Consider the following 24,906-nt stretch of genomic DNA (forward strand, 5'->3'; position numbering starts at 1 on the left):
CTCCAGGTTCTTAATTTCCAGAGTTTAGTAATAATCACTTGAAATAGAGAAAGCAGATATATAGAGATTTAAGACTAATCTAACCTAACCCAGACACATGATCTGTCTCTCTCAGCCCTGGTGCTCCACTGCAGCTTCCCAGGGAATAGAGCAGGCATGTCTCATGCTACACGTTATCCTTTCTCCTGACCTGGACCTGTAACCTTTAGTTCCAGGCCATGTTCCTAGAGCTCTTCACCTGTGACCTCTGTTTGGAGCCTTCACATGACATCCAGTCACGAAGCAAGGTGGGATGAGCTGGGGGGAGGGGAGTGGATTCTTTCTACACAAGTTAATTGAGGACATGTAAAAGGATTGCCTTGTAGCAGTGATATCCCAGTTAGTAACAATTTCTTTTTATTAAACTCAGTCAACATAGCTTCAGGATTTCTTCCAGCTTCATTCAGAAGCATGTATATATGACCAAAGGCAGCAGATGGTTGAATTTATTGAGGAAAAAGGGGAAATCTCTTTATAATAACTATAAATAGCTATTAAAACTTAAAAAAAAAACAACCTTACCTTCTGTCTTAGTATCATTTTTATGAGAGAGGAACAACAAGAGCTAGGCAATTGGGATAAAAGTGGCTTGCCCAAGATCATACTTATAGTGTTAACTTTTTTTTTTTTTTAAACCCTTAACTTCTGTGTATTGACTTATAAGTGGAAGAGTGGTAAGGGTAGGCAATGGGGGTCAAGTGACTTGCCCAGGGTCACACAGCTGGGAAGTGTCTGAGGCTGGTCATGGCTCTCAATCCACTGAGCTACCCAGCTGCCCCCTATAGTGTTAACTTTTAAAAAACACAGAACTATTAAATTAAAGCCACTCTTTAATCAAGGGAAAGGGGGGATTCTCATGGGAACAGGAAACAAGCCCAAGCTTTGGGGGTCTCCAACCCACTAGCTAGTTCCAAAACCTGGGGTTCATCAGATCTCACTAAGCCACAAGTTTGGGGTCTCTAGATCCCACATGGACAATAGGAAGTGCCTGAAGTCATATTTGCACCCAGGCAGGTCCTCCCAACTCCAGGCCTGGCTCTCTATTCATTGTGTGCTACCTAGTTGTTCCTAATGGCTAATAAAGCTTAAAGCTTCTCTAAGACCTTTGGGACATTAAAAGAGGAAAAGAGAGGATCAGGGGACCATTCCTATATGATTTAAACACAGTTTGATGAGCTAGTGTTTTATTCTAGAGTAAGAATTCTTAACCTGGGGTCTGTAAATTGTTTTTTAAAAAGTTTTGATAAATGCATTTCAACATTTTCTTTTGTAATCCTATGTATTCTATTTCATGCTTTTAAAGTCATTTTTTGAGGAGACCATGGGCTTCATTCTGTCCTTGTCAAACGAAAAATATTCAAGAGAATTTCTGGCTTACCTTCCCCCACTTCTATTTTTTTGCAGGGATGCAGTCACCAAGTGTGATGCACTGTATATATTTTTCTGACTTTTTTGATGTATAGATTTTGCTTGTTTTGTTTTTTGATTGTGTGTGTGTGTGGTTTGTATCATCTTTTTCTTTAAAAAATATTATTTGTCATATGGGTTGGATTCTTAAGAGGGAAAGGAATAACCTTTGAAACTCTGGTGATGTAAAAATATTTTTAAAAGAATCTCTGCCCAACAAGAAACAGGGAACTACTTCAGATTTTTGAGCAGAGGATTGAGTTGTCTCCTTCCCCTCAGTCTTCTCTTCTTCAAGCTTAACATTCCAACTTCCTTCTATCAGTCATAATAGAATCATTAACTGGGTCCTTTCACCATCTGGTGCTCCGGAAGTTTATCAACTCCTTAAGGGCAGGGCGCTGCCAGAGTACTGTATGCCGGGACTTGTAGTCTTTGGACTTGTTTGTGATGCAGATCTTCAAGAGAGGAAGAGTGGGGGTGGAGGAAAGCAAGAGAAGCCGGAAGAAGGGGGGGAGGAGGGAAATGAGAGGCAAGCACGTTCACGTGACTCGAGGATCAGGTGGTTGTTCCCACCACATACACACCATGATTGGCTGGACGTATTTCCGAACGACGACACGCGGGGCGGGGTGCGGAGCGCAGGCGCATTGGTCTCGGAGGCTCGGGAGTGGGGGGTTCAGGAGCAGGGTGGCCTGACCATGGCGCTCAACAGGAACCACTCGGAGAGCGGAGTGATTGTCAACAATACAGAGAAGTGAGCGCGGAGGGATCCGTCGGGGATTCGCAGAGACGGGGGAGGGTCAGGTGTTGTGGGAAGTGAGTTGTCGAAGGAGGTGGGAATTGAGGAGGAAGGAAAAGAAATGTCCGGGAGGAGAAGGGGGGAGTAACGGCCCGCGGAGGGGAAGGGGAAGAGGAAGAGGGAAGGGAACTTCCTCGGTCTCCATAGGAACCCAGGACCGCCACAGCTGTGGGGAGGGGGAGGGAACTGATTGCATCCTGAGTTGGGGCAAGTAGGAAAGGATTAGGGACCAAGGACAGCATCCGGTAGAGGGGCGGGGGTAACTCCTAAAGAGATCTGGGTAGAAGAATGAGCTGTTTCTTGGAGCCTCGCCGATGTTCAAGTTTAGGATTGGACATTTCTCGCCCCTGCTGGAATCCTCGTTAACCCCTTCCTGCGTACCCAGCTCAGCTACTCCCCCTCACCCCACCTCCTAGGCCTGGTTAATGAGGCCAGAGGAGAATGACGTTTGAGCAGAGAGCGACGTTAGGCTTCGTCTGATTCCGCTCTCACATTTTTAGAGGAAGGATTATGAAGTCCAGAAAAGGGAAACTGATCTGCCCTAAGGCTGAACAACTGAGTTATCAGTACAGCTACGACTAGAACTCTGCATCTCCTGATTCCTGGTCCAGATGTTCTTATGCACCGTCGTGTATGTGGATAAGCAGCTTTCTCCATCCCAAGCCAAGCCACTGCCAGAGCTTATCAACCCTAGGTTCTATGTTCAGAATATAATGTAAGATAGGAAGAGCTAAAATCTCTGTCCTCTGGATTCCCTACCCACCCTCCTGTTGTGCTTTTATTTTTAATGCCTTTTACTTTAAACACCACAAATATTTAACACTGCTAGGTAGAGATAAAAGATCCTACCTCCTGCATTCACTGTGTGGATGCTCAATAAACTCATTTCTATCCTGTGTGGAGGGGCAGGGGGCATTCATTAAATTATATCACAGTGACCCATGCCCCCCAAATCAACTTTGGTGGTGTTCAAAGAGTCCCCCACCCCCTTGCTTACTGTAAACATAGGAAAGGATGCTACCACTCAAAGATGTTATGCTACTACCCTTTTAACTTCAGGGTCCTCACAAAGTTAGAAGGACCACTATGTCATTTAAGAAGAAAGAAATTCTTAGGGATCAGGGCCCAGAGAAACAAATTTGTCCAAGTAGGAACTTAGACCTCAAAAGTATGACCTCTTCACCTTTTTCCCTACACAACACCTGACAGGTCCATTCTGGTTTTTGTTGTTGTTGTTGTTGTTGATAGTTTTCTCAAGGATTTTATTTTATTTTTTTGAATTTTAGAAATGACCACAAGGGATTTATTATCTGTCTTCCACCATTCCAGTCTTTCATATTCCCTTTCCATTCTGTTTCTAGTAATTACCTATTTTCTCCACCTGTATTTGTTTCATGTTCTGTTCCACCCACCTTCCTTCAAATAGAAAGGTGTTGGCAATGGCCTTCTTGATGTTTCTTACAGAGGACTCTCCACCTGTCTATCTACCATATCTAGAATTTCTCTTAGAATCACTTGTTCTCAAAATTTCAGCCTTATGCATGAAGCTCTTACTGATTTGTCCCTTCCCTAATCTATTAGTGTTCAGATTATCTCATAATTAGTTATTTTGTAAACCAGTATGTACATATAACCAGCTTGAGGGCAGGGAAAATATTCATTTTTGTCTTTATATGCCCAGCATCTAGCTCAGTACCTGGCACATAGCAGGGGCTTAATAAATGCTTGTTCAGAGATTAACTGATTGGATTAGGAAGAAGACAAACCCAACCACTGTGAATGTTCATTTTTATTTTTTTTTTTATCAGAGATACCCTTGATACACATTGGTTTGTGATCTTTTTGTGTCCAAACTTGTTCTTGGAACAAGGAAACACTGTTGCCATCATTCAGTATCATCCCTTGTAACTATTTTTCATTCTTTCTCAGTGGGAGTTTCTGGGACAAGGATTATCTCCAGCTGTGCCTCCCACACTTCTAAATTCTCTTTAACTGTTAAATAAGGATGTGCTTTGCTTTACATAAATTCTTTAGCTTCATTTCACAAAATTGATCCATAAAGTGAATTTAGAATTTGAACCTCCTTTGTGCTTTTATTACTTGAAGAAATTCTGTAGTGAGTCCTTTTTAAGCCATTCATACTTCATCTGTTTTACATTTTCTTTTTATTTCTAAAATATTTACCTTCTGTCTTAGAAGCAATACTAAATATCTGTTCCAAAGCAGAAGTGTGGTAAAGGCTAGGTAATTGCGGTTAAGTGACTTGCCCAGGATCACATAGCCAGGAAGATTTGAACCCAAGACCTCTGGATTTCAGGGCTGGCTCTGCCCCTGTTTTACATTTTCTTTAAGTGCATATAGCTGCAACTGTTTCATAGAATTACAAAATTGGAAAAGACTTTGTGGATCATTTAGTCCAGCTTGGCACATGCTTGTAGAGCCTGTACTCTGGGAGCTACTGTATTCCTCCTCTTCCCTGTGCCTGGGCACATTTTTTGCATGCCCCACCCCTCTGTCCAGCCGCCCAAAGCAAGCACTTCCTCCCTAGGCTTCCTCACTGACTGCTTGAATTTGCCCTCTGGGCACTCTAATCCTTGTTCAAAACATGAATGTTACAATAAACTCGATAAGTTGCCATCTAGCTTGCTTGCTTTGAAGGTAAGTGATAAAGAGTTGTTTGATGACATCAGCCTTTAATCTTGGAAATTGGATTTTCTCTTCTTTGGCTGACACTTCAAATAGGGCCAGTTTCAGTGTTTGTTGAGAGAGTAGGGAGTAGAAACAGGCAGAGTGGAGGAATATGAGGGGCTGTGGGAATTACACTGCTTTTTATCCACACATCAAGACACATTTCTAAACTACCTTATAACTTTTTTTTCTCTCTTTCCTTTGTAGCATTCTAATGACCTATGATCATGTGGAGCTCTCCTTCAGTGACATGGATCATATGACAGATCCCTTCAAAGGAACCAAGAAAGGCAGCCTCTATTTAACTCCTTACAGAGTAAGTCTTGGAGTTCTTGCCTGTCATTTTGAGGACTGACATTTTAGGAGAATGACTCAAGTAACACTGACGTAGGTCAGTGACTTGGAAGACCCTTGAAACATTAATGACTTTTATTTTCTCATCTCTATGGTGTTTCTTTGCCACAAGCTTCAGGATTCTGGGAATTTACAGTGTCTCCAAGCAGCTGACCTGATAGCTGCTGAGTAAGTTTCTACAAACTCTGGTACTGCCACCTTCTATTTGTATACAGGTGGCTAGAGCTGCTGGATTGACATAGCCCTAGAGCAGGCTGATAATTTTTTACTTTGATTTTGGCAAAAACAACTGTCAGCCTGAAGCTACACAATGTACAAAATGCTGAATGTGACAGCAACAAATGCTCTAGGTAGGAAAATAGACCCGCTGTGCCTTTTAGAGTGAGAAATAGATAGCAAAAATGGGACTTCCTTTCTTCCCAAAGGCTTAAAAAACTGGGGCTTCATTGGCCCCAAAGAAAACAAAAGGTTTTCTCTGGGAAAGACTCCTTCCCTTTAGTTGCCCAAGAGGCATATTTGTATTGTCTGTTGGACAGAACATTGTGTGTTCATCTTTTTTTTTTTAATCCTTACCTTCCATCTTAGTTGGTTCCAAAGCAAAAGAGTGGTATGGGCTAGGTAATTGGGGTTAAATGACTTGCCCAGGGTCACATGACAATATTTGAGGCTATATTTGAATCCAGGACCTCTCATTTCCAAGCCTACCTCTCTATCCACTGAGTCTCCTCCAATGTATTCAACTTAATGTCAGTAGCTTAACAGAGCAGAAGAGAAGATTTCATGTAGACTGGCCATGTTTCTGTAGGTCAAAAATCACCATCCTGGATTTTTTTTTTCTTTTTTTTTTTTTTAATATTTTTTTAAACCCTTAACTTCTGTGTATTAGTTCCTTGGTGGAAGAGTGGTAAGGGTAGGCAATGGGGGTCAAGTGACTTGCCCAAGGTCACACAGCTGGGAAGTGTCTGAGGCCAGATTTGAACCTAGGACCTCCAGTCTCTAGGCCTGGCTCTCAATCCACTGAGCTACCCAGCTGCCCCCCCCCCCCACCATCCTGGATTTTAATTAAGATAATAGGCAAATCAAGATGATAGGACAGAGGGATTATCAATATATTTCTAAAACTTTGGACCTCTCAGATGATTTGCATGGATATCCCAGAGTAATGTGGCAGGGAGCCAGCTGAGAAATTGGAATAGTTTGCCTCACTTTCAGGCAATTAAGAAGTTCATCTTAGCACTTAAGCAGCCCATAATCCTCTTTCCATCAGTCTATGACTTTCAAGGTTTAGGTCAACCTTTCTAAGAAGCCTTTCTCTATACACACTCTATGCTATTTTCCACTTAGATGCCACAGCATCATCATAATCCAAAATGCATAGTAGATGATACTTTTTGAAAGGAACCTGATTCATATTGCCTTGTATTTATATCTAGTCTAGGAAGGATATTATTATTATTATCCCTACTTGGGATATGTTGCTCTTTTGTTTCATGTATAATTGGCTTTCTTGCCTAAGGCTTCTCACTTCAATCTGTGGCCCCAAAGTGCTACCAGAGTGATACTCCTGAAGCACAGGTCTGACCATGTCATTCCCAGGCAAGAATTGCCTTCTTTTGCCTTTATGATCAAATGCAGACTTCCCTCTGTGTCAAACAACCTGAATCTAGCATAACTTTCCTTATTATATGTTATTCCCTTTTACATATATATTCTGTTTGAGCCAAATTGTCCTGCTAGCTGTTTCTCACATATTATAGCCTGTCTCTCATCTTACATATATGATCTTCCATTTCCTATCTCTGGGCCTTTCAGAAGTTGTCTCCTAGGCCTGGCATGCCCTTCCTCCTTAGCTCCACTTCCTAGACTCTCTCAATTCATTCAAAGCTCAGTCACATCCTAGATGAAGCCTAATACCTTGCATATATTCACCTAATTAATTTCTTTACCTGTATTTTGTGTATGTTTGTTTATATGGTCATGTGTATGTGTTTTGTGTATACTTACATGTTCTGCCGCAGAATGTAAGCTCCTTGAAAACAGGGTCTGTTGCATTTCTGGTTTTGAATTCCTGTTACTTAGTGCCATGTCTGCCTTGTAGTGAATACCTAAGAAATTCTTGTGAAGGGGCATCTAGGTAGTATAGTGGATAGAGTGCCAGGCCTGGAGTTGGGAGGACCTGGGTTCAAATATGGCCTCAGATACTTCCCAGCTGTGTGACCCTGGGGAAGTCACTTAACCACCCTGATTGCAAGGATGAATCTAGTTTTCTTAGATAATAATTCTTTGTCCTGCACATATATACCCCAAAAGGTCTGATGGTAGGTAATACAGTAGATGCACTGTTTGGTTCCTCTAGTATGATAGAGTAGTCTGATGGAGGACCCCTTGAAAGGGGGGACACGTTTGCTGAACAACAGAAAAGAATCCTAGGAAAACTGGGAAATCTCAGTAAAACAGTCTCAGGTTTTCTCTAGCAATGCCATCCATTGTTTGTTCCCACAGGTTATTTTTCTGTCCAAGGGGAGAGATTCCATGAAGTCATTCATGATGCCATTTTACTTAATGAAGGACTATGAGATCAAGCAGCCTGTGTTTGGTGCAAATTACATCAGGGGAACAGTGAAGGCAGAAGCAGGAGGTATGTGAGAGTGGCATAGAGCATTGACAAGGGTACCAGAAAAGAACTCTTGGTTGCAATTGACTGCTCCCTTAGGGACATTTATCTTGCCTCAGTATTGGGTCCTTCCTTTCTACCTTCCTCTTCTCCTTATCCTGGGGAACATTTTACAGTTCTGTATTTAATTCTCCAATCAAAACATGGGAAGTTAGCTGATCAATTAGCAGTCCATAGGCTAGAGAAGGATATTCGTTTGCTAGGAGCTGTAAAATGTTAGAATTTTAAATGACAGCTTGGGTCTTTTCATGCAAATGAAAACAAAATTTTTTCCATCTGTTCCTGGAGATTATCTTTTTCAGATTTCAGCTGGGAAAAGGCTCTTTAAACACATTGGACTCTTAGGAGAGGGGACTTGGTGTTCTAGGCTGCATACCAAAGGGGAGCCCTTTTTTAGATGTACAGAGTTGGCTTATGGGGGAGAGGGCTGTAAGGGTCTCCTACTGCTGACACTAGAGAACTGTGCTTTCAGTTGGTGTTCTTTTCCCTTAGCATGTCCTGCCACACAGGAGCCTGTGTTAAGCTCTCAGGGTACCTTATAGCCTTCACTCAGGTTCCCTTTGGCTAGCTAGTGGGGAGAGTAGGTGGAGAGGGTGGAGCAGTAGTTGCCTTCTGCAACACTTTCCACTGTTTTCCAAAAAATTTGGTCTCTTTTGGCCTGTAGAATATATTAATGTTGACAGCTTTGCCCTTTACCTGAAGATTCTTGACCTCATGGAGTCGCTGTTATTGTTGACTTTGTTGAGGCTTAAACCCAAGGTGAGACCCTTTCCCTTCCCCTCAAGGCCCAAACAGTGCCGTGTCAGTGGTTGGATCTTGTCCATCCCTTCCACCCCACCTAATGATTATGCATCTCCCATGTGTGAGGGCATAGGTAGGTACTCTAGTAAGGATCCTAGCACCTGGGGCTCTGCTGATGCAGAAGAAGCTCTTTGTTCTGATGGTAAATGCTAGTGGGCAAGAGGCAACCATGCATCTAAGCCAGGGCTGGTGTGGGCCAAGGTCCAGGTGCAGCCTTGGCAGGGAGGAAGAGACAAGTACTAATCAGATTGCATAGCTGAGCCAAACCTTTCCCTGCTGAACTCCAGGGGAGTTGGATAGGGTCCCAGAGAGGACAAATAACCATCTCTCCAGATATAGTCGAGCTTTCTTTTTCCACCTAGTTATTTATTCAAAATTTTCACCCTTTTTCTTTTTCCAGGTGGTTGGGAAGGATCAGCTGTTTACAAATTGACCTTTGCAGCAGGAGGTGCCATTGAGTTTGGACAGCGAATGCTACAGGTGGCCTCCCAAGGTACGAAGACTCTAAAAGCTGGGTACCAAGATAGGTTGGGTTTTTTCATGATTGGCTGAGCACCCTGGGCTGGGTGGGATCTCAGAATCTCAAACCTAGGAAATAGGAGCTCTGAATTGCAATCTAAAAGAGACTAAAGAAAGGAATTGATCAAGAATAATAAGTTCTTAGGATGACATCTCCCTTCATCTGGGCCCTGATCTGCCTCTACTCTTCATTGTTTCCTGGTTGAATAAAGCTTCTATCTTTATTTTGTGACTACAGCTTCCAGAGGTGAAGTCCCCAATGGAGCATATGGATACTCTTACATGCCCAATGGAGCTTATGCTTTTCCCATGCCAGCTGCGAATGGAATGTACCCCAACCCTCCAAGCTATCCCTATGCTCCACCTCCACCTGGTGAGTCTGTTTTTGCTTCCATTTGCATAAGTATGTGTGTTTGTGTAAGTGTAAATTTGAAATTTGTTTAAGGCTTAACAGAGAAACTTCAAGTGTATGTGGGTGTGCTGACATGACAATTGAATTGTGTGACTCAGTGGTAAGGTGTTTACCACAGAGATCCTCTGTCCAGGGTAATCACTTGGCGCTTTGTGTTGTCTTGTTGAGCAGAGTTTTATCCAGGACCTCCTATGATGGATGGAGCTATAGGGTATATGCAGCCCCCACCACCTCCATATCCTGGGCCCATGGAGCCACCTGTTACAGGTGGCCCTGATGTACCATCTACTCCTGCAGGTAAAGGACCCACTGTGGGCAGGAAGCAGTTCAGACATGCTAGCAGTGTTGGGGTATTGTCCTCAGTACAAAGTCTACCTTCCAGTCATCTCTGGAGAACCCTAGAGAATGGATAGGAACCTGATTGAAAGTAAAATCAGACATATCCTTCCTCCAATTCCTGTGCTTGATTGCAACTCTAGAGAACCAGTAGAATGTCTCCAGGTCCAGTTGCCCTGAGTCAGTTGAAGTTGGTTGGGGTGGGAAGGACAACAAGCAGCTGCTTCCAGATTAGAATTAGTGAAGCTAGAAGGATTCCTGAGCCTACTCTTTTAGGAGATCCTTTTCCATTGTAGAAAAGAGGGGAAGACAGGCCTAGAGACAGGAGGTCCTAGGTTCAAACCTGGCCTCAGCCACTTCCCAGCTGTGTGACCCTGGGCAAGTCACTTGACCCCCATTGCCCACCCTTACCAATCTTCCACCTATGAGACAATACACCGAAGTACAAGGGTTAAAAAAAAAAAAAAAAAAAGAAAAGAGGGGAAGATAACCCAGTCATGCTTGAGACATGTTTTTTTGTTTTGTTTTGTTTTTTAGCTGAAGCAAAAGCTGCTGAAGCTGCTGCCAGCGCCTACTATAACCCCGTCAATCCCCATAATGTCTACATGCCCACGGTGAGTGTGCTAGGGGTGGGTTGGAGGGCAGTCAGGTAAACCACCCACTGGAAATCACTGTGGAAGGAAATCATTTGAAGTTTCTCCTGGTCTCTTGGAGTTGATCCCTTTTCTTTTTCTCTTCTCTTTAGGACCAGCCCCCACCACCTCCGTACTACCCCCCAGAGGACAAGAAGACCCAGTAGATGCAACTACAGTCTCCTCATCACTCACCTGGTCCCTTATTCCCCCAGAGCTGAGTTTGGATTTGGTGGGGAGGCTTTTGTCAGACTTGGCCTTTCCCTGTAGGCCTGTGTGTAGTTAGCAGTAACAAACATGGAGAGAAAGGGAGTAGCCTGGGAGAGTTCCAGCTGGCCTAGAGACACTGATACCTCTCTTCCACCTTCGTCAATGGGACTTTCCACTGGAGTTGCTATTTCCAATTTACTCCTATTGCATTAACCCAGCATCCCATAAAGGAGGGATGGTTCCTGTTCAGCTTCTCAGCTTCTCCCCAGAACTCTTATTTTTTTATTTTTTCATTCATTTTGGACTATACTTGTGGCTCCTCCCAGCTCAGATCAGTAGAGTTATCTAACTTCCAGCCCTGGGAAGTTGGCTTGAACTCATGGCCCAAAGGTCCCCTTCCAGTTCCTATCCACATTCCAACACCACTCTCCAGCTAAGAAGCCTAGTCTGAGTTCCCAGTGTGACCATAAGATTGGGCAGTGGCTTGCCTTCAAGAGTCCCATCTTTTCCATTCTTCTCCCTTTGGGGTATCACACCTGTTCAGACTTCCCTGGTTTTTTATAGCCCTACCACTTTGTTGTGGTTTTTGATTGTGAGCCTGTGATACCTATGGATTGAGGGTAGAGGGAGGGAGAAGAAAGGAAAGACTGCTCAGCTGGGGAGAAAACATATAAATGATTGCTTGGCTTTGCTCCCTTGTATTCCTAACTCATGCTTTTAAAGGGTCTTGAGGATCCCTCCTGTGCTTTGTGGGCTGCCTAGGTCCAGAGCTGAAGATTGCACAACCTTTCCCACCCCCCTTAGGGCTCCTTGATAGGCGGAAATCAGATGTACTTGGGGCCTGGCTTAGTCCTGAGTAAAAAGTATCTGTTGTCAGTCCCAATTCAGTTCTCATCTCATCTCTTCTCTTCAACTTCATTCACCTGATTGGTGACTCTCCCCTGGATGCACTACCTTTGATTTCCTCTTACTGGCCAGAGTGTGAGAAGATCTTTATTTAAAGAGAACTCCCTATTTATTTGAACAAAAATCCAGTTAATATATTAATGTGAAATAAACCCTCTTGCACCTTGATTTGTTTGCCAAAACTATGATGTAGTAAAGATGAAGTAGCTTGACCTTCCTGTCTCCCTGTGTGTGTAATGCCTGAGCAAGGATCCTGACCTTTGCCTGCAAAGCCTGGTATTTGAGGTTCCGGGGGCCTGGGTTGGGTTGGGTGAGTGGTCCTCTGTGAGAGGTGCTTTCACCATCCCATCTGTTGCATCACGGTTGGCCTCTGGTTTTGATCTCCACATGTCACAACTTAGAAACTGCCCTGTATAGGAATCTGCCAGAGCAAGGACTGAAGAATTGTGGGAGCACTGTGGCCTCTAGCCTCCAAGCTTCTCCTTTCTCCCTTTTTTTCTTTTAAAATCCTTTTCTTCTGTCTTAGAATCAATACTGTGCATTGGTCCTAAGGCAGAAGAGCAGTAAGGGATAGGCAATGGGGGTTAAGTGACTTGCCCAGGGTCACCCAGTTGGGAAGGGTCTGAGGTCAGATTTGAACCCAGGACCTCCCATCTCTAGACCTGGCTCTCAATCCAGTGAGCCACCCAGCTGCCCTCCCTTTTACAATTTAGTCACAGGCTGAGAGCTGTCAGTGGGAAAAGGTTAAATGCTGTTGGGTGTAGGGTTTAGGCTAGAAAAAGTGGCCAGTGGCTTTGTTCATCTTGATGTACCTTGAACCCGTAAGTAGAATTAAATTCTACAACCGTTCAGCCCCTCCCCGGAATTCTTTAGTTATAGAGGACCCTGCAGTATTAGCAGGATCATGAGGCCCCTGAGCTGTTAACATGTCCAGTTCACCAGATCACTGCACACCCATCTTGGTATCTGGCTCTCTGAAGACTGCTCAGTCCTGTGAAGTAGAACTTTCCTGTTCTCATACTCTTAATTCCTTTTTCAGTACAGGCCATTCAGAAAGTCCTGAGCTTTGGAGTTAGAATTAATTCAGGGATGCCAAGGCTGTACTACCCATGCTGACACCTGGAGTGGGGGTGATGTTGAAGTGGAGCGCACATACTTCCTTTCCCTTTCTCCTGGGCTCAGTAACACCTCCATTATCTTGGGAGTGGGCCTCTGGAGGGCTGCATCCCCCTCCCAGTTTGAACTAGAAGCCTAACTTGAGGATTTGTGCAGTGGTCTATGAAAGAGGCCTATCATTCTGCTGAAGACATATCTCATTGCTGTTTTCCAAGTCTGGCTGCTGGCTCATCAGTAGCCCCTGACACTCAGAGCCAGAAAGAGGAGCTGGGATGCTCCTTGCTCCCCATTGCCACTTTCAGACTCTCCCTTTGCCACCATCACCATTAACAATCTCTCCAAGAAATGCTAATCAAAACAACTCACATTGGCTAAAAATCTATCAGACTGACCAAAATGACAAAAGGGCCAAAGGACAAATGTTGGATGAGGTGGGGAAAATGGGGACACTAATACATTGTTGGTGGAACTGGGAACTGATTCAACCATTTTGGAGAGCAATCTGGAATTATGCTCAAAATATTACAAATCTCTGTATACCCTTTGACTCATCAATACCATTATTAGGTTTATTTCCCAAAGTGATCAAGAAAAAAAGAATCTATATGTTCTAAAATATTTATAGCAGCTCTCTTTGTGATAAGAAAGAACTGGAGATTGAAAGGATGCCCATCAATTGGAGAATGGCTAAACAAGTTGTGGCATATGATTGTGATAGAAAACTACTGTGCTATAGGAAATAAAGTGCAGGTTAATTTTGGAAAAACATGGAAAGACCTACATGGAATTATGAAGAGTAAGCAGAACCAAGAGAACACTATATACAGTTCAACAGGAATATTTAAAGAATGAATTGTGAATGTCCACCTCCAGAGAAAGAACTAAAAAGTAGAAATAAGACATAGTTTTATAGAGAAATGTGTTTTTCATCAAAGGATTCCTTCTCTTCTTAGCTGTGTGACCCTGGGCAAGTCGCAACCCCCTTGGAATCGATACTCAGTATAGTTTCTAAGACAGAAGCTAAGGCTTATTTTAAAACAAAGAAAAAGCAATAAAAGTGAAGTATTTTGGAAGCTACAAGGGAGTTAGAAGGATAATTGATTATAATCTGCAGATTTGAACAAATCTATATTCAAATGCCAGATGAGATGTGGAAAAACAGGGACACGTGTGCTGATTGACAATGGAGCTGTGAACTAGTCTATCCATTCTAGAGGACAATTTGGAACTGTGCCCAATGGGCATGCCCTTTGACCTAGCAATATCACTACTGAGTCTGTATCCCAAAGAGATCAAAGAAAAAGGAAAAGAACCTATTTATGTAAAAACGATTGATAACTGCTCTTCTTGTGGTTGCAAAAAAATTAAAAATGAAACTAAAGGAATATGCATCAATTGGGGAATGACTAAACAAGTGGTAGAGGATTGTGATGGAATACTATTGTGCTATAAGAAATGATGAGCAGGATACCTTCAGAAAAAGCTAGGAAGACCTCCATGAACTGATGTGAAAGTTGGTCACACTAATTAGGACATTAGAAAGGAGAAAGTAGGCTTTGGGTGGGGCTAGAGTTAAGAACAAAGAAGATATCTCTTGCTTTTCTGGGTGGAGACAGGTGTATCACCTCAGTGGAATGCCAACTTTCTGGCTAGGCCAGGTCTAAAGCTTCCAGGTATGCTGGGCACGTGAGGAGACTTAGCTACTCTGGCCAGACCCAAGAGGCTTCTCCCTGTCTCCTCCTGCAGTAGAGAGGTTGCTTGGAGCCAGTGAGGAGCTTGCTCCCAGGAGAACACCTAGAGCTCCCACGGTTGCTGCTCATCTCTAGACCTTCCTCCCTGGACCTGTATGTGATTTCTGGGGAGAGAAGTGAGCCAGGCCAAACACACCCAGACACCTACACTCTAGGGTAGTGGGCCTCGACCGTCTCAAAAGTGCCTTGCTGCAGTGTGCCTCCTCTGCAGCCCAGCTTCTGACTCTTAGAAGGGGGAGGGACTGTCCAGAGGGAGGGATCCCCAAAGGAAGAAAGGTAACTGGGGGCCCAGCCCCTAGACCCCTGCATGGTGAAACCCAGGAAGGCCCTTTGACTTCCTTTCTTCTCTTCCTCCTCTCCCCTCCGCCCTCTCACCAAACACATCCAGCCTCACCTCTCTGGGGCCGGCTGTACCCTGAGCAGTTTTGCACAACCCAGTGTTACTGGCTGGTCTCCCCTCTCAGACAGAGGGCAAGAAAAGAGCCAGCCGCCATGACAACACCCCTGTCTCAACCCTTACGGCGGCGTCTTCCTCTCTTACGGCAGGCCATCAAGATAAGACGCCACAAGGCCAAAGGCCTTCTGCAGGAAATCCTTCCTCAAACTGACCGAGAGGTAGGAAAAACTGTGAGGGGAAGCGGTTTTGGGGGGAGGTGGGGCCCCATGTGAATGATGCCCCATTTCTAATCTCCATTAGCCAGCTCCACCCCATAAGTTCTGAATGAGGTGCCAGGTAAAGGGGCGAGGGGAGAGCAGGAGGAAGAGAAGGCTGGTCTCGTCCCCATCTCCACCTGCCCCTGCCCCCGCTGTGGGGAGATTTCTCTGGGACTCCTCAGGGAGGAAAGGGGGTAGAGGAGGGCATTGTTGGAACCCAACTCTGCTCGTGCCTTCTCTAGCGTCCAGCCGATGACCTGCACGCCTCTAACTTGTAGCTGGACCAAGCAAAACTTGAGCAATACTCAGACACCACAACCCCCTCCCCAGCCAGTTCTCCAGCTTCGCTCGCTCGTAAGAGTGGGCAGAGTCCTGGAGGAGAAGCCACTCAGGGGCGAGAATTGTCCCTGCTCAGGGCCTCCTCCCCAGGATATCTATTGCCCCAGCCTCCTCCTCACTAAGCTCCTGACAACTCCTGTGGCTCGCACTGTGCTCCGAAGGAGGCCTCACACTTCCGTCGGTTCATAGGGGAGTACTTGAGGTTAGATAAGTGCTGTGGTTTCCTTTGGGGGAGGCTGGTGGGGTGGAAAAAGGGGAACCGGACAGAAGTGAGCAGGCAATATCTGGCGTGTCTAGAGTGGAGCCCCATGGAGCCTTGCAGGGAGCCTCCTGAAGGCCTCAGCCATGGCCAGACCGAAGAGGAGGTAGCCCGACTTCTCTCGCCTTGCCTGGGCGCTGCTCCTTCCTGGGAGGGACGAGATGGTGTCATTCAAGGAGGGGGGAGGCAGGACAATCGGCAGCTCTGTTGGCGGATGAGTAGCACTAGGACCTCACGGTCCCAGCTTTGGAAGGCTCTCACAGCCCTGCCTGGCGGGCTGTGCCCTGGACCAGCCACTTCTCAGGGGATAGGGGAGGTGCTGGCATCCTTGGGATAGCACTGGGTGGATCTGTACTCCTCTCTGTCTTGCTCACATGGTGGGTCTTCCTGTCCTTCTTCCCTAGATGGAAACCCCATCTCATCACTTCTCCCCAGAGGAGGTAAGAGCCGGGGTGGTGGAGAAAGAATGGGGGCTCTGGAGGGAACCCCAGGTCTTCCTAGAGAAAGAGGAGAGCTTCCTAGAACTGGGGGGAGAGGTGGGAGGTACTGGTAGAACCAGGGGAAAGTCCAGTTCAGGGGCTCAATTCTGGCTTCCTGAACCCCTTTGCTTGCCGGGGGGGGGGGCACCCTGGCCCTGCTCTGGGCAACAGCATGAGGGAGCTAGAACTCAGGATGGGTTGGTGGGGCTAAGCCGGAGCCACGTTCTGGATCAGTTGGATGGGGGACCCCAGGAATCCTGAGAGGGGGAACCAGGGCCCTGAGCTACCTGAGGAGTATCTGAACTAGACTACCTTGATACTTACAGCAGGCCCTGCTCTATGAGGAAGCTCTCTATACGGTCTTGCACCGGGTGGGCCGACCTGAGCCTAAACATGTAGCAGAAGCTGCTGAGCTACTGAGCTACCTACAGGAGGTGAGACATGGGGCCCACTGTCCTTCCTTCTCTCCCAGCTTCTCCCTACGGTGCCGTCCCTTCCCCCTCCCGGCCTTGGAACTTGTACATCGTGTCACCATAACTGATACGGGCTCAAGGCTCTTCTTCCAGGCTCCCCCACCTTCCTCCTCCTCCTCTCCCTCTTCCCCACACCCTCTGATGGTTTTTGGGTCAAGTCCCATCTTCCCTCTGACTCCCCAGGCCTTTCACATGAAGCCTGAGATACATCAACAGCTCCTCCAGAAAGTTCAAGACCTTGAGGTAGGGGAGGCGAGGGGTACAAGGGAGGGGAGGGCCCCGGGGGTCCGGGGATGGGGTTGGGTGCTCCAGGTATTTCCTGGTCTCAGCGCCCTTGCCCTCCCACATCTTCCTTCCAGAAGCCCTTGTTTTGCCTGAAGGTGACCGTAAAGCAGGCCAAAGGCATTCTTGGAAAGGACGTCAGTGGTGAGTGGGGGTCCTTCGATGTTCCCTTCTCTGAGGTCTAGGGTTCTCTCCAAATGGGAGGGAAGTGGATTCTGTCCAAGCCCTTCTCCCGAAATAGTCTGCAGGCCCAAACCACCCTGCTTCTCCTTACCAGTTACTAGGTCCTCACACTTCTGGGGTGGTCCGCCATCTCCTTCTCCGGCTCATTTTACACATGAGGAAACGGAGGCAAACATCTCTCCCTTCTTTTTGACCCTCTTGGAATCCCCTCCACCTCCCTCAGGAAGAGGCAAAGAGACCAAATGTCCTTCCCCAGGACCAAAACTCTATGACTCTCAGAGGTGAGGAAGGAGTGAGCTTGAAGGTTGACTTCTCCTTCCTTCTCATTTCCTTCCTCTCTCTCCTCACCATTTCTCCTTACTTGATATTAGGGTACAGTGACCCCTATTGCCTGTTGGGCATCATCGAGCAGGGGGTGGCCATGACAGAGGACAGCTCAGGGCTGCATCGACGGCGGCAGAAGGCTGTAGTGAAGAACACAATCCCGGAGGACCAGACCCACCGGACTCAGGTCATCAGCCAGACTCTCAGCCCTGTGTGGGATGAAACATTCTTCCTGTAAGTTCCCTTCCTCTCCCTCCCAGATTTCCATGTTTCTCCCATCCTGCTATAATCCCATTGGGAGGGGGCACAGAGCACATTTCTCCCCTCACCTTACTATTTACTGGGGGAGATGACCACAGCCTGAGGCTGCACTATAGACATCGCTTTATGTATTCCACCAAGCTAGTCTTTCAGCAAGTGTCCAAGAGTACCATATGGAATGTTCAGTTCGAGGCAAAGGAAAAGTATAATCCCTGCCCTCAAGAAGCTTACCGTCTTATGTGGGCAATAATTTTTTTTTAAACCCTTACCTTCCACTTTAGAATCAATACTTTGTATTGGGGGTTAAGTGACTTGCTAGGAAGTGTCTGAGGCCAGATTTGAATCAGGCAATAGTAACTAAGATATAGCAACACTGATACCAAGTGTCTTAAGGTGGCTGGGACGAGGGTCGGGGCATTTATTTAGGTTCCATGAGTGGAAGTTGCGGAAGTAGCTTTAGATTCTGTGTAAGGACAAACTTCCTAAAGATTGCTTTCTCCCAAAGTGGAGGAGGAGATCTCAGGAGCTAGTGAGTCAGCCCTCCCTAGAGCTCTTCAAGCAGCCTGGATTGTTAGGGATGATGCAGACAGTTATTCTTGTGAGCTCTGCTACCCACTGGGCTAGCTGGCCTCGGATCTCTTTGAGCAGAAAGCCAAGCAGGTTGGAGAATAGGTTGAGTTAGTCCAAGAAGGAAGTTGGCTTGAACCTCAATTTTAGAGGAAGGGAAGGAATTAGGGATTGAGCAAAGACTTGGGAAGAGAAATGGGCTTTGGGGAATGGGCAAGAAAGCAATCCCCCCCCCCCAAAAAAAGGGTATGAACTAGAAGAGGGCTAGAAATCGAAACAGGCAGAATGATCTCTCTCACCCCGTCTCCCCTTCAATTTTACCCTCTCTGTCTCACAGGGAATTTGAGGATATAACCAGTGCCAATTTCCATTTGGACATGTGGTATGTATGTGAGGGCTGAGAACAGCTGTGTTCCCATGAGAGGAGGGTGTAGGTGGCAAAGGGAGGATGGATCTACTACAAAATATTGTGGCTAGATCTCAGATTTGGAAGGAACCTCACAGGTCATCTTTTGTAGTTGTTCAGTCATTTCAGTCCTGTCTGACTCTTTATGACTTTGGGGTTTTCTTAGCAGATTTACTAGAGTGGCTTGCCATTTCCTTCTCCAGCTCATTTTACAGATGAGGAAACTGAGGCAAACAGGTTAAGTGACTTGTCCAGAGTCACACAGGTAGTGTCTGAAATCAGATTTGAACTCGTCTTCCTGACTCCAGGCCAAGGCCTCTAGCCACTGCCCAAGGTCATTTAGTCTATTTCATATCTGGCTGAGAATTCCTCCCATAATATGGCTGACAAATTAGCATCTCTCCATTTTTTAAAATTCCTGTTTTGTGTTCAAGGCCCTTCCTAACTTCCTCCTACCCATCCCAGGATTGTTACACCTTCCACCCTCCCACATACTCCTCTTCAGTCCAGTGACACTGACCCACTTGTTTCTCACACAAGAAAATCTATTTCCCGACTTTGGGCGTTTTCCCTGGCTGTTCTCCATGCCCAGAATGTTCTCCCTCCTCTTCTTTGTCTCCTGGCTTTCTGGGCTTTCTTCAAGACCCAGCTAAAATCCCACTTTTTACAAGAAGCCTTTCCTGATTGCCCCTTAAGTCTAGGGCCTTCCCTTTGTTAATTATTGCCAATTTATCCTTCATATATCCTCTTTATGCATAATTATTTGAAGTTGTCTTCCTCCTCAAACTGGGAGCTCCTTAGGGGCAAAGACTTTCTTTTACTTTTCTTTCTGTACTTAGTACAGTGCCTGGATCATAGTAGGCATTTAATAAATGTTTACTACCTAGATCATAGTAGGCATTTAATAAATGTTTACTGCCTAATTACATATTCTTTTATGAAGGGGAAAACTCATTCCCACAGAAGTCTGTCCATTCCACTTTTTATTGTTGTTCAGTAGTGACCGACTCTTTTACCATTTGGGATTTTCTTGGCAAAGATACTAAAGTGCTTTGCCATTTCCTTCTCCAGTTCATTTTACAGTTGAGGAAACTGAGGCAAAAAAGGGATTAAGTGACTTGCCCAGGTCCATACAGCTAGTAAATTGTCTGAGGCCAATTTTGAACTCTGGGAAAGGAGTCTTCTTGACTCCAAGCCCCAGGTTCTATCCACTGTGCCACCTAGCCACCTCAGGGCAGAGTACCCTGAAACTATTACTTCTTTTTTTTTTTTTAAACCCTTAACTTCTGTGTATTGGCTCCTAGGTGGAAGAGTGGTAAGGGTGGGCAATGGGGATCAAGTGACTTGCCCAGGGTCACACAGCTGGGAAGTGTCTGAGGCTAGATTTGAACCTAGGACCTCCCGTCTCTAGGCCTGACTCTCAATCCACTGAGCTACCCAGCTGCCCCCAAACTATTACTTCTTTAGTCATGGATACTGCCTTCTCAGTACAGGCTAAGATCCTCTTAGTTTTGGGGGCTGCCATATGTTAACTCCTATTGAACCTGTGAGCCTCTAAAATCCCCAGGTCTTTTTTCACCAGGACTCTTGTCTAAGCACACCTTCTCATTTTGTTCTTGTGAAGTTGTTGGGTTTGTTTGTTTGTTGTTTGTTTGTTTTTTAATAACCCTTATCTTCTGTCTTAGAATCAATACCAAGTATGGGTTCCAAGGCAAAAGAGCAGAAAGAGCTGGGCAATTGGGGTTAAGTGACTTGCCCAGGGTCACACAGCTAGAAAGAATCCAAGGCCATACTTGAACCCAGGACCTCCCATCTCCAAGTCTAGCTCTCTGTCTACTGAACTATCTACCAGCTCCTTTGTAAGGTTGTCTTTAAACTCAAGGGAAGGACTTTATCTCTAATTCTAAACTTTATTCTTTTTTTTTTAAAACCTTTACCTTCCATCTTAGAATCAATATTGTGTGTTGGTTTCAAGGCAGAAGATCAGTAAAGGCTAAGCAATGGGGGTTAAGTGACTTGCCCAGGGTCACACAGCTGGGAAGTGTCTGAGGCCAGATTTGAACCCAGGACCTCCCATCTCTCTAGGCCTGACTCTCAATCCACTGAGCCCCCCAGCTGCCCCCCAAACTTTAATCTTTATATGAACACTGCGGGCCTTACCCATTGGGGTCTTTCTGAATCCCATTCGTGTCAGTCAGTGTTGTGTCTGTGCCTCGTAGTTTCACAGTCCCGGCAAATAAAGACATGAAGCTTTTACAAGTGGGGCCTCTCCCTGTCCCGCACCCCTCATCCCAACACAGCTGGCATCTTTCTTTCCCGGCTCTAAAGCCACTGAGTCTCTGATGTCTCTCTCCCCGTCAGGGATGCCGACCAAGTGGAGTCTGTGCGGCAGAAGCTGGGGGAGCTGACGGATTTGCACGGCCTTCGGAGGTAAGGACCCCATGGTATGTGAGAGGTGCATCGGCACAGGAGCAGGAGCAGAGGGCCCTCTGGAGGGTCTGACCACCGCCATCCTGGCACCAGGCTCACTTCAAGGAGCTGAATGCCACCTCACTCCCATGTGGGCCTTCTTGGCTTAGCCTGCCCAGCGGCTTCCTCACTGGGGCCCTCTTCTCTGAATCAGGATCTTTAAGGAGGCACGGAAGGACAAGGGACAGGATGACTTCTTGGGGAATGTGGTCCTGAAGCTGCAGGTAAGGATGAAAATGGGGAAACGGAGGCGGGGAGGGGAAGATGGGGATTTAAAAGTCTGAGTGGGTGGAATTGCGTGTTGGCTTAGGGGGATTAGGAGGGTTTGGGGGAGAGGGAAAGAACATGAAACATGTAACATGTAATTAGGGGAAGATATTCAAAATAAAAAATTTTATAAATAAATAAATGAAATAAAATAAAATAAAATAAAAGTCCAAGTGGTCCAGGGCTAGCCTGAAGGGTAGAGAAGATGCTGATAGCATGAGAGGATGGGGGTGGGCGGCTAGTGGGCACCAGGGCACCCATCACTCAGCGTCCTCGAGAGGCTCCGAGACCAGTCACGTTTCTGTGATACATCACTCTGAATTCCCATCCACGCCACCCATTCCACAAGGGTGTCTCCGGCTCGTTCGGCGCCAGGGATCCGTGCCAGGACATCTCTTAGGCTTCCTACTCATCTGAGCATGGCAGTAGTTACAATTGTCCATATATTCTTATGACTTGGGTGGGACAACTGGGGTTTTGCCCTAGGGCACTGATATTCACCGATGTCATCCTCTTCTCTAAGTCAGCGACCCACTCGGTCCCCTTCCAGAGCCACTCCATTTCTGGAACCCATCTGCCCCCACCATCATATTTATTGCCTGCTACTGCTCCTTCTCCCCCCGTCCCCCACCCCAACGGAATTTCCTCTGTACACCAAAATTCCTAATTAGTGATTTATCCATTTAATGTTTCTTTACGTCCATCCGTGGGCCTTCACAAGGACCTGCGGTGCCGGGAGGATCAGTGGTACCCACTGGAACCACGGACAGAGACATATCCAGACCGAGGGCAGTGCCACCTGCAATTTCTGCTCATTCATAAGCGAGTAAGTGGGACAGCAGGGTGACAAATATATAAATATCATCTCTCTTCTCTTTCTCTTTTTATTAATAAATACATAACTTGGACTAAATCCCTTTTTATTCGTAACACATTGGAGGTCAGAGGTCGTTGGACCTCTGGACCTTCTCTCTCTGGCGACTCACCTATAATGACCTTTGGGGGCAAGTGCCCATCCTCCCATCCGAGGCCCGCCGCTTTCCCTCTGTTGCAGAGAGCCACCACCGCCAGCCGTACCCATCCCAGCTACACTGTGCATCGCCACCTCCTGCAGCAGCTGGTCTCTCACGAGGTCACCCAGCACCAGGTACCCGTGTAAGGGGGGCAGAGGAGCAGGCCGGGAGGCCAGGGCAGAAAGGATCGGGTGTGAGGCCTCGCAGAGCATCTCTGTCTGCTCTCAAACCTGCCCTGAGCAGCCTCACGGTGGGCTGCCTCCATGGAAAGCTGCTTCCGTCGTGCTCTGCAGGCGGGCAGCACTTCGTGGGATGGAGAGCTGAGCGCCCAGGCCTCCACCATCCTCTTCCTCCACGCCACGCAGAAGGACCTCTCAGAATTTCACCAGTCTATGGCGTGAGTAGTCCAGGACCCTTCCCCCACGGCCCTGAGGGCCAGGCATGCCTGTCCTCGAGGCCTCTAGGGAGGCCTTCTCCCTTTGTACCTTGCACCCAGGCCTGTAGCGTTGGGGCCAGGTGGGGATCTGGGGAAGGCGGCAGGGGGCATTCGTGAAGGCTGGCGTGCCTGAGGATCGGGGCCAGGCTTATGCCAGCCGGACGCTGTCCATACCCAACGTAGGCAGTGGCTGGCTTATAGCCGACTCTACCAGAGTCTGGAGTTCCCGGGGAGCTGCTTACTACACCCCATCACTGCCATCGAGTACCAGTGGATACAGGGGAGACTGAACCCAGAGCAGGTAGGTGAGAGGGGAGGAAGGGATATGAAGTCAAGGGGCAGCTGGGTGGCTCCATGGGCTGACAGTTGGGCCTAGAGACTGCAGGTCCTGGGTTCAAATGTGGCCTCAGACACTGCCTTGCTGTGTGACCCTGAGCAAGTCCTTTAACTCCACTGCTTAGCCCTTAAAACTCTTCTGCTTTAGGGGGCAGCTGGGTAGCTCAGTGGATTGAGAGCCAGGCCTAGAGACGGGAGGTCCTAGGTTCAAATCTGGCCTCAGACACTTCCCAGCTGTGTGACCCTGGGCAAGTCACTTGACCCCCATTGCCTAGCCCTTACCACTCTTCTGCCTTGGAGCCAATACACAGTATCTACTCCAAGATGGAAGGTGAGGGTTTAAAAAAAAACCCCAAACTCTTCTGCTTTGGAAGAAAACAACTGCTTGATCACATGGTTCAATGGGGACATGATGGGGGATGTAGACTCTAAATCAGTGATTCCCAAAGTGGGCACTACTGCCCCCGGTGGGTGCTGCAGCGATCCAGGAAGGGGGTGATGGCCACAGGGGCATTTATCTTTCCTATTAATTGCTATTAAAATTTTTTTAAAAAATCAATTTCCAGGGGGCTAAGTAATATTTTTTCTGGAAGGGGGGCAGTAGGCCAAAAAAGTTTGGAAACCCCTGCTCTAAGTGATCACTCTAGTGCAAATATCAATAATATGGAAATAGGTCCTGATCAATGACACATGTAAAACCCAGTGGAATTGTGTGTCGGCTATGGGAGGGAGGGGGTTGGGAGGAGGGGAGAGAAAGAACATGAATCCTGTAACCATGGGGAAAAAAAAAATTTTTTTTAAATAAATAAATAAATAAATGAGCTTAAAAAACCCCAAACTCTTCTGCTTTGGAACCAACACATAGTATTGATTCTAAGATGGAAGGGAAGGGTTATTTAAAAAAAAAAAAAAAAAACAATGACAGACAAGATCCCTTTATAGTCACATGGAAAAGGAAGTGTTTGAGCCAAAAAAAATTGTTCTATCATATGCTGGTGTGTCCCTCATTCCCTTGGATTCACCGTTTTGCTGCCTCTATAGAGGGAAGAACTGGCTGCCTCTTTCAACTCCCTACTGACTTACGGACTCTCCTTGATCCGAAGATTCCGGTCTATATTTCCCCTCTCGGCCTCCGGCTCCCCAGCTCGTCTGCAGTCCCTCCTCAGGTAAGAAGCTGCTTCATTTTTTCTCATTTCCATCCTCCTCTCCAGGGCCTAATGCCGTTTATTTCCCTAGCTTTGGAATGGGCAAAGGAGAGAGGTCCTGGGTGGAAAAGGAGAATGAGTTAGATTGGGGGCTTGCCAAGTTGGGGAGAAAGGGAAGGGCGTGAGGCACAATTGCTGGGCATGAAGATCTGGGCTAGGAGCCGGGCAGTGGATGGGCATTTTGGACCTTCCTCCTTCCCACCTGCAGGGTCCTGATACAGATGTGTAAGATGAAGGCATTTGGGGAGCTGTGCCCCGATGGGGCACCTTTGTCTTCTCTGGTGGCTGAGGTGCTACGGGTATGTCTTT

The 24,906-nt window shown here is 46.6% G+C and overlaps 3 protein-coding genes across 4 annotated transcripts in view; all 3 read left to right on the forward strand.

Moving 5' to 3' along the window:
* The window catches only part of TRIM47 (tripartite motif containing 47), a 32,632-nt gene extending 32,336 nt beyond the window's left edge, over positions 1-296 (forward strand). Inside the window, exon 7 of the mRNA XM_044675146.1 lies at positions 210-296. Within this exon, the coding sequence (XP_044531081.1) occupies positions 210-296 (87 nt within the window). The remainder of the gene's footprint in view (positions 1-209) is intronic.
* Positions 297-2,112: 1,816 nt separating this feature from the next.
* Positions 2,113-11,989, forward strand: WBP2 (WW domain binding protein 2). 2 transcript variants are annotated; one of them, XM_044672023.1, is made up of 8 exons: positions 2,113-2,200; positions 5,141-5,249; positions 7,790-7,925; positions 9,163-9,255; positions 9,520-9,654; positions 9,865-9,990; positions 10,567-10,643; positions 10,775-11,989. In XM_044672023.1, exons 1-8 carry the CDS (start codon positions 2,145-2,147, stop codon positions 10,826-10,828), a joined length of 786 nt encoding a protein of 261 aa, XP_044527958.1. In that variant the 5' UTR covers positions 2,113-2,144; the 3' UTR covers positions 10,829-11,989. The 2 variants fall into 2 exon arrangements, with proteins under 2 accessions (XP_044527958.1, XP_044527959.1); XM_044672024.1 differs by lacking the exon at positions 9,520-9,654.
* A 3,147-nt stretch (positions 11,990-15,136) lies between these two features.
* UNC13D (unc-13 homolog D) overlaps positions 15,137-24,906 on the forward strand; it is a 28,905-nt gene continuing 19,135 nt past the window's right edge. Inside the window, exons 1-15 of the mRNA XM_044675147.1 lie at positions 15,137-15,259; positions 16,301-16,336; positions 16,702-16,809; positions 17,032-17,091; positions 17,208-17,274; positions 17,685-17,871; positions 18,803-18,847; positions 21,233-21,301; positions 21,495-21,564; positions 22,329-22,433; positions 22,662-22,754; positions 22,914-23,017; positions 23,240-23,357; positions 24,434-24,558; positions 24,806-24,896. Of these exons, the coding sequence (XP_044531082.1) occupies positions 15,137-15,259; positions 16,301-16,336; positions 16,702-16,809; positions 17,032-17,091; positions 17,208-17,274; positions 17,685-17,871; positions 18,803-18,847; positions 21,233-21,301; positions 21,495-21,564; positions 22,329-22,433; positions 22,662-22,754; positions 22,914-23,017; positions 23,240-23,357; positions 24,434-24,558; positions 24,806-24,896 (1,401 nt within the window). The remainder of the gene's footprint in view (positions 15,260-16,300; positions 16,337-16,701; positions 16,810-17,031; positions 17,092-17,207; positions 17,275-17,684; positions 17,872-18,802; positions 18,848-21,232; positions 21,302-21,494; positions 21,565-22,328; positions 22,434-22,661; positions 22,755-22,913; positions 23,018-23,239; positions 23,358-24,433; positions 24,559-24,805; positions 24,897-24,906) is intronic.

This window comes from Gracilinanus agilis, chromosome 4, assembly GCF_016433145.1.
Source record: "Gracilinanus agilis isolate LMUSP501 chromosome 4, AgileGrace, whole genome shotgun sequence".
NCBI classification, from domain to species: Eukaryota; Metazoa; Chordata; class Mammalia; order Didelphimorphia; family Didelphidae; genus Gracilinanus; species Gracilinanus agilis.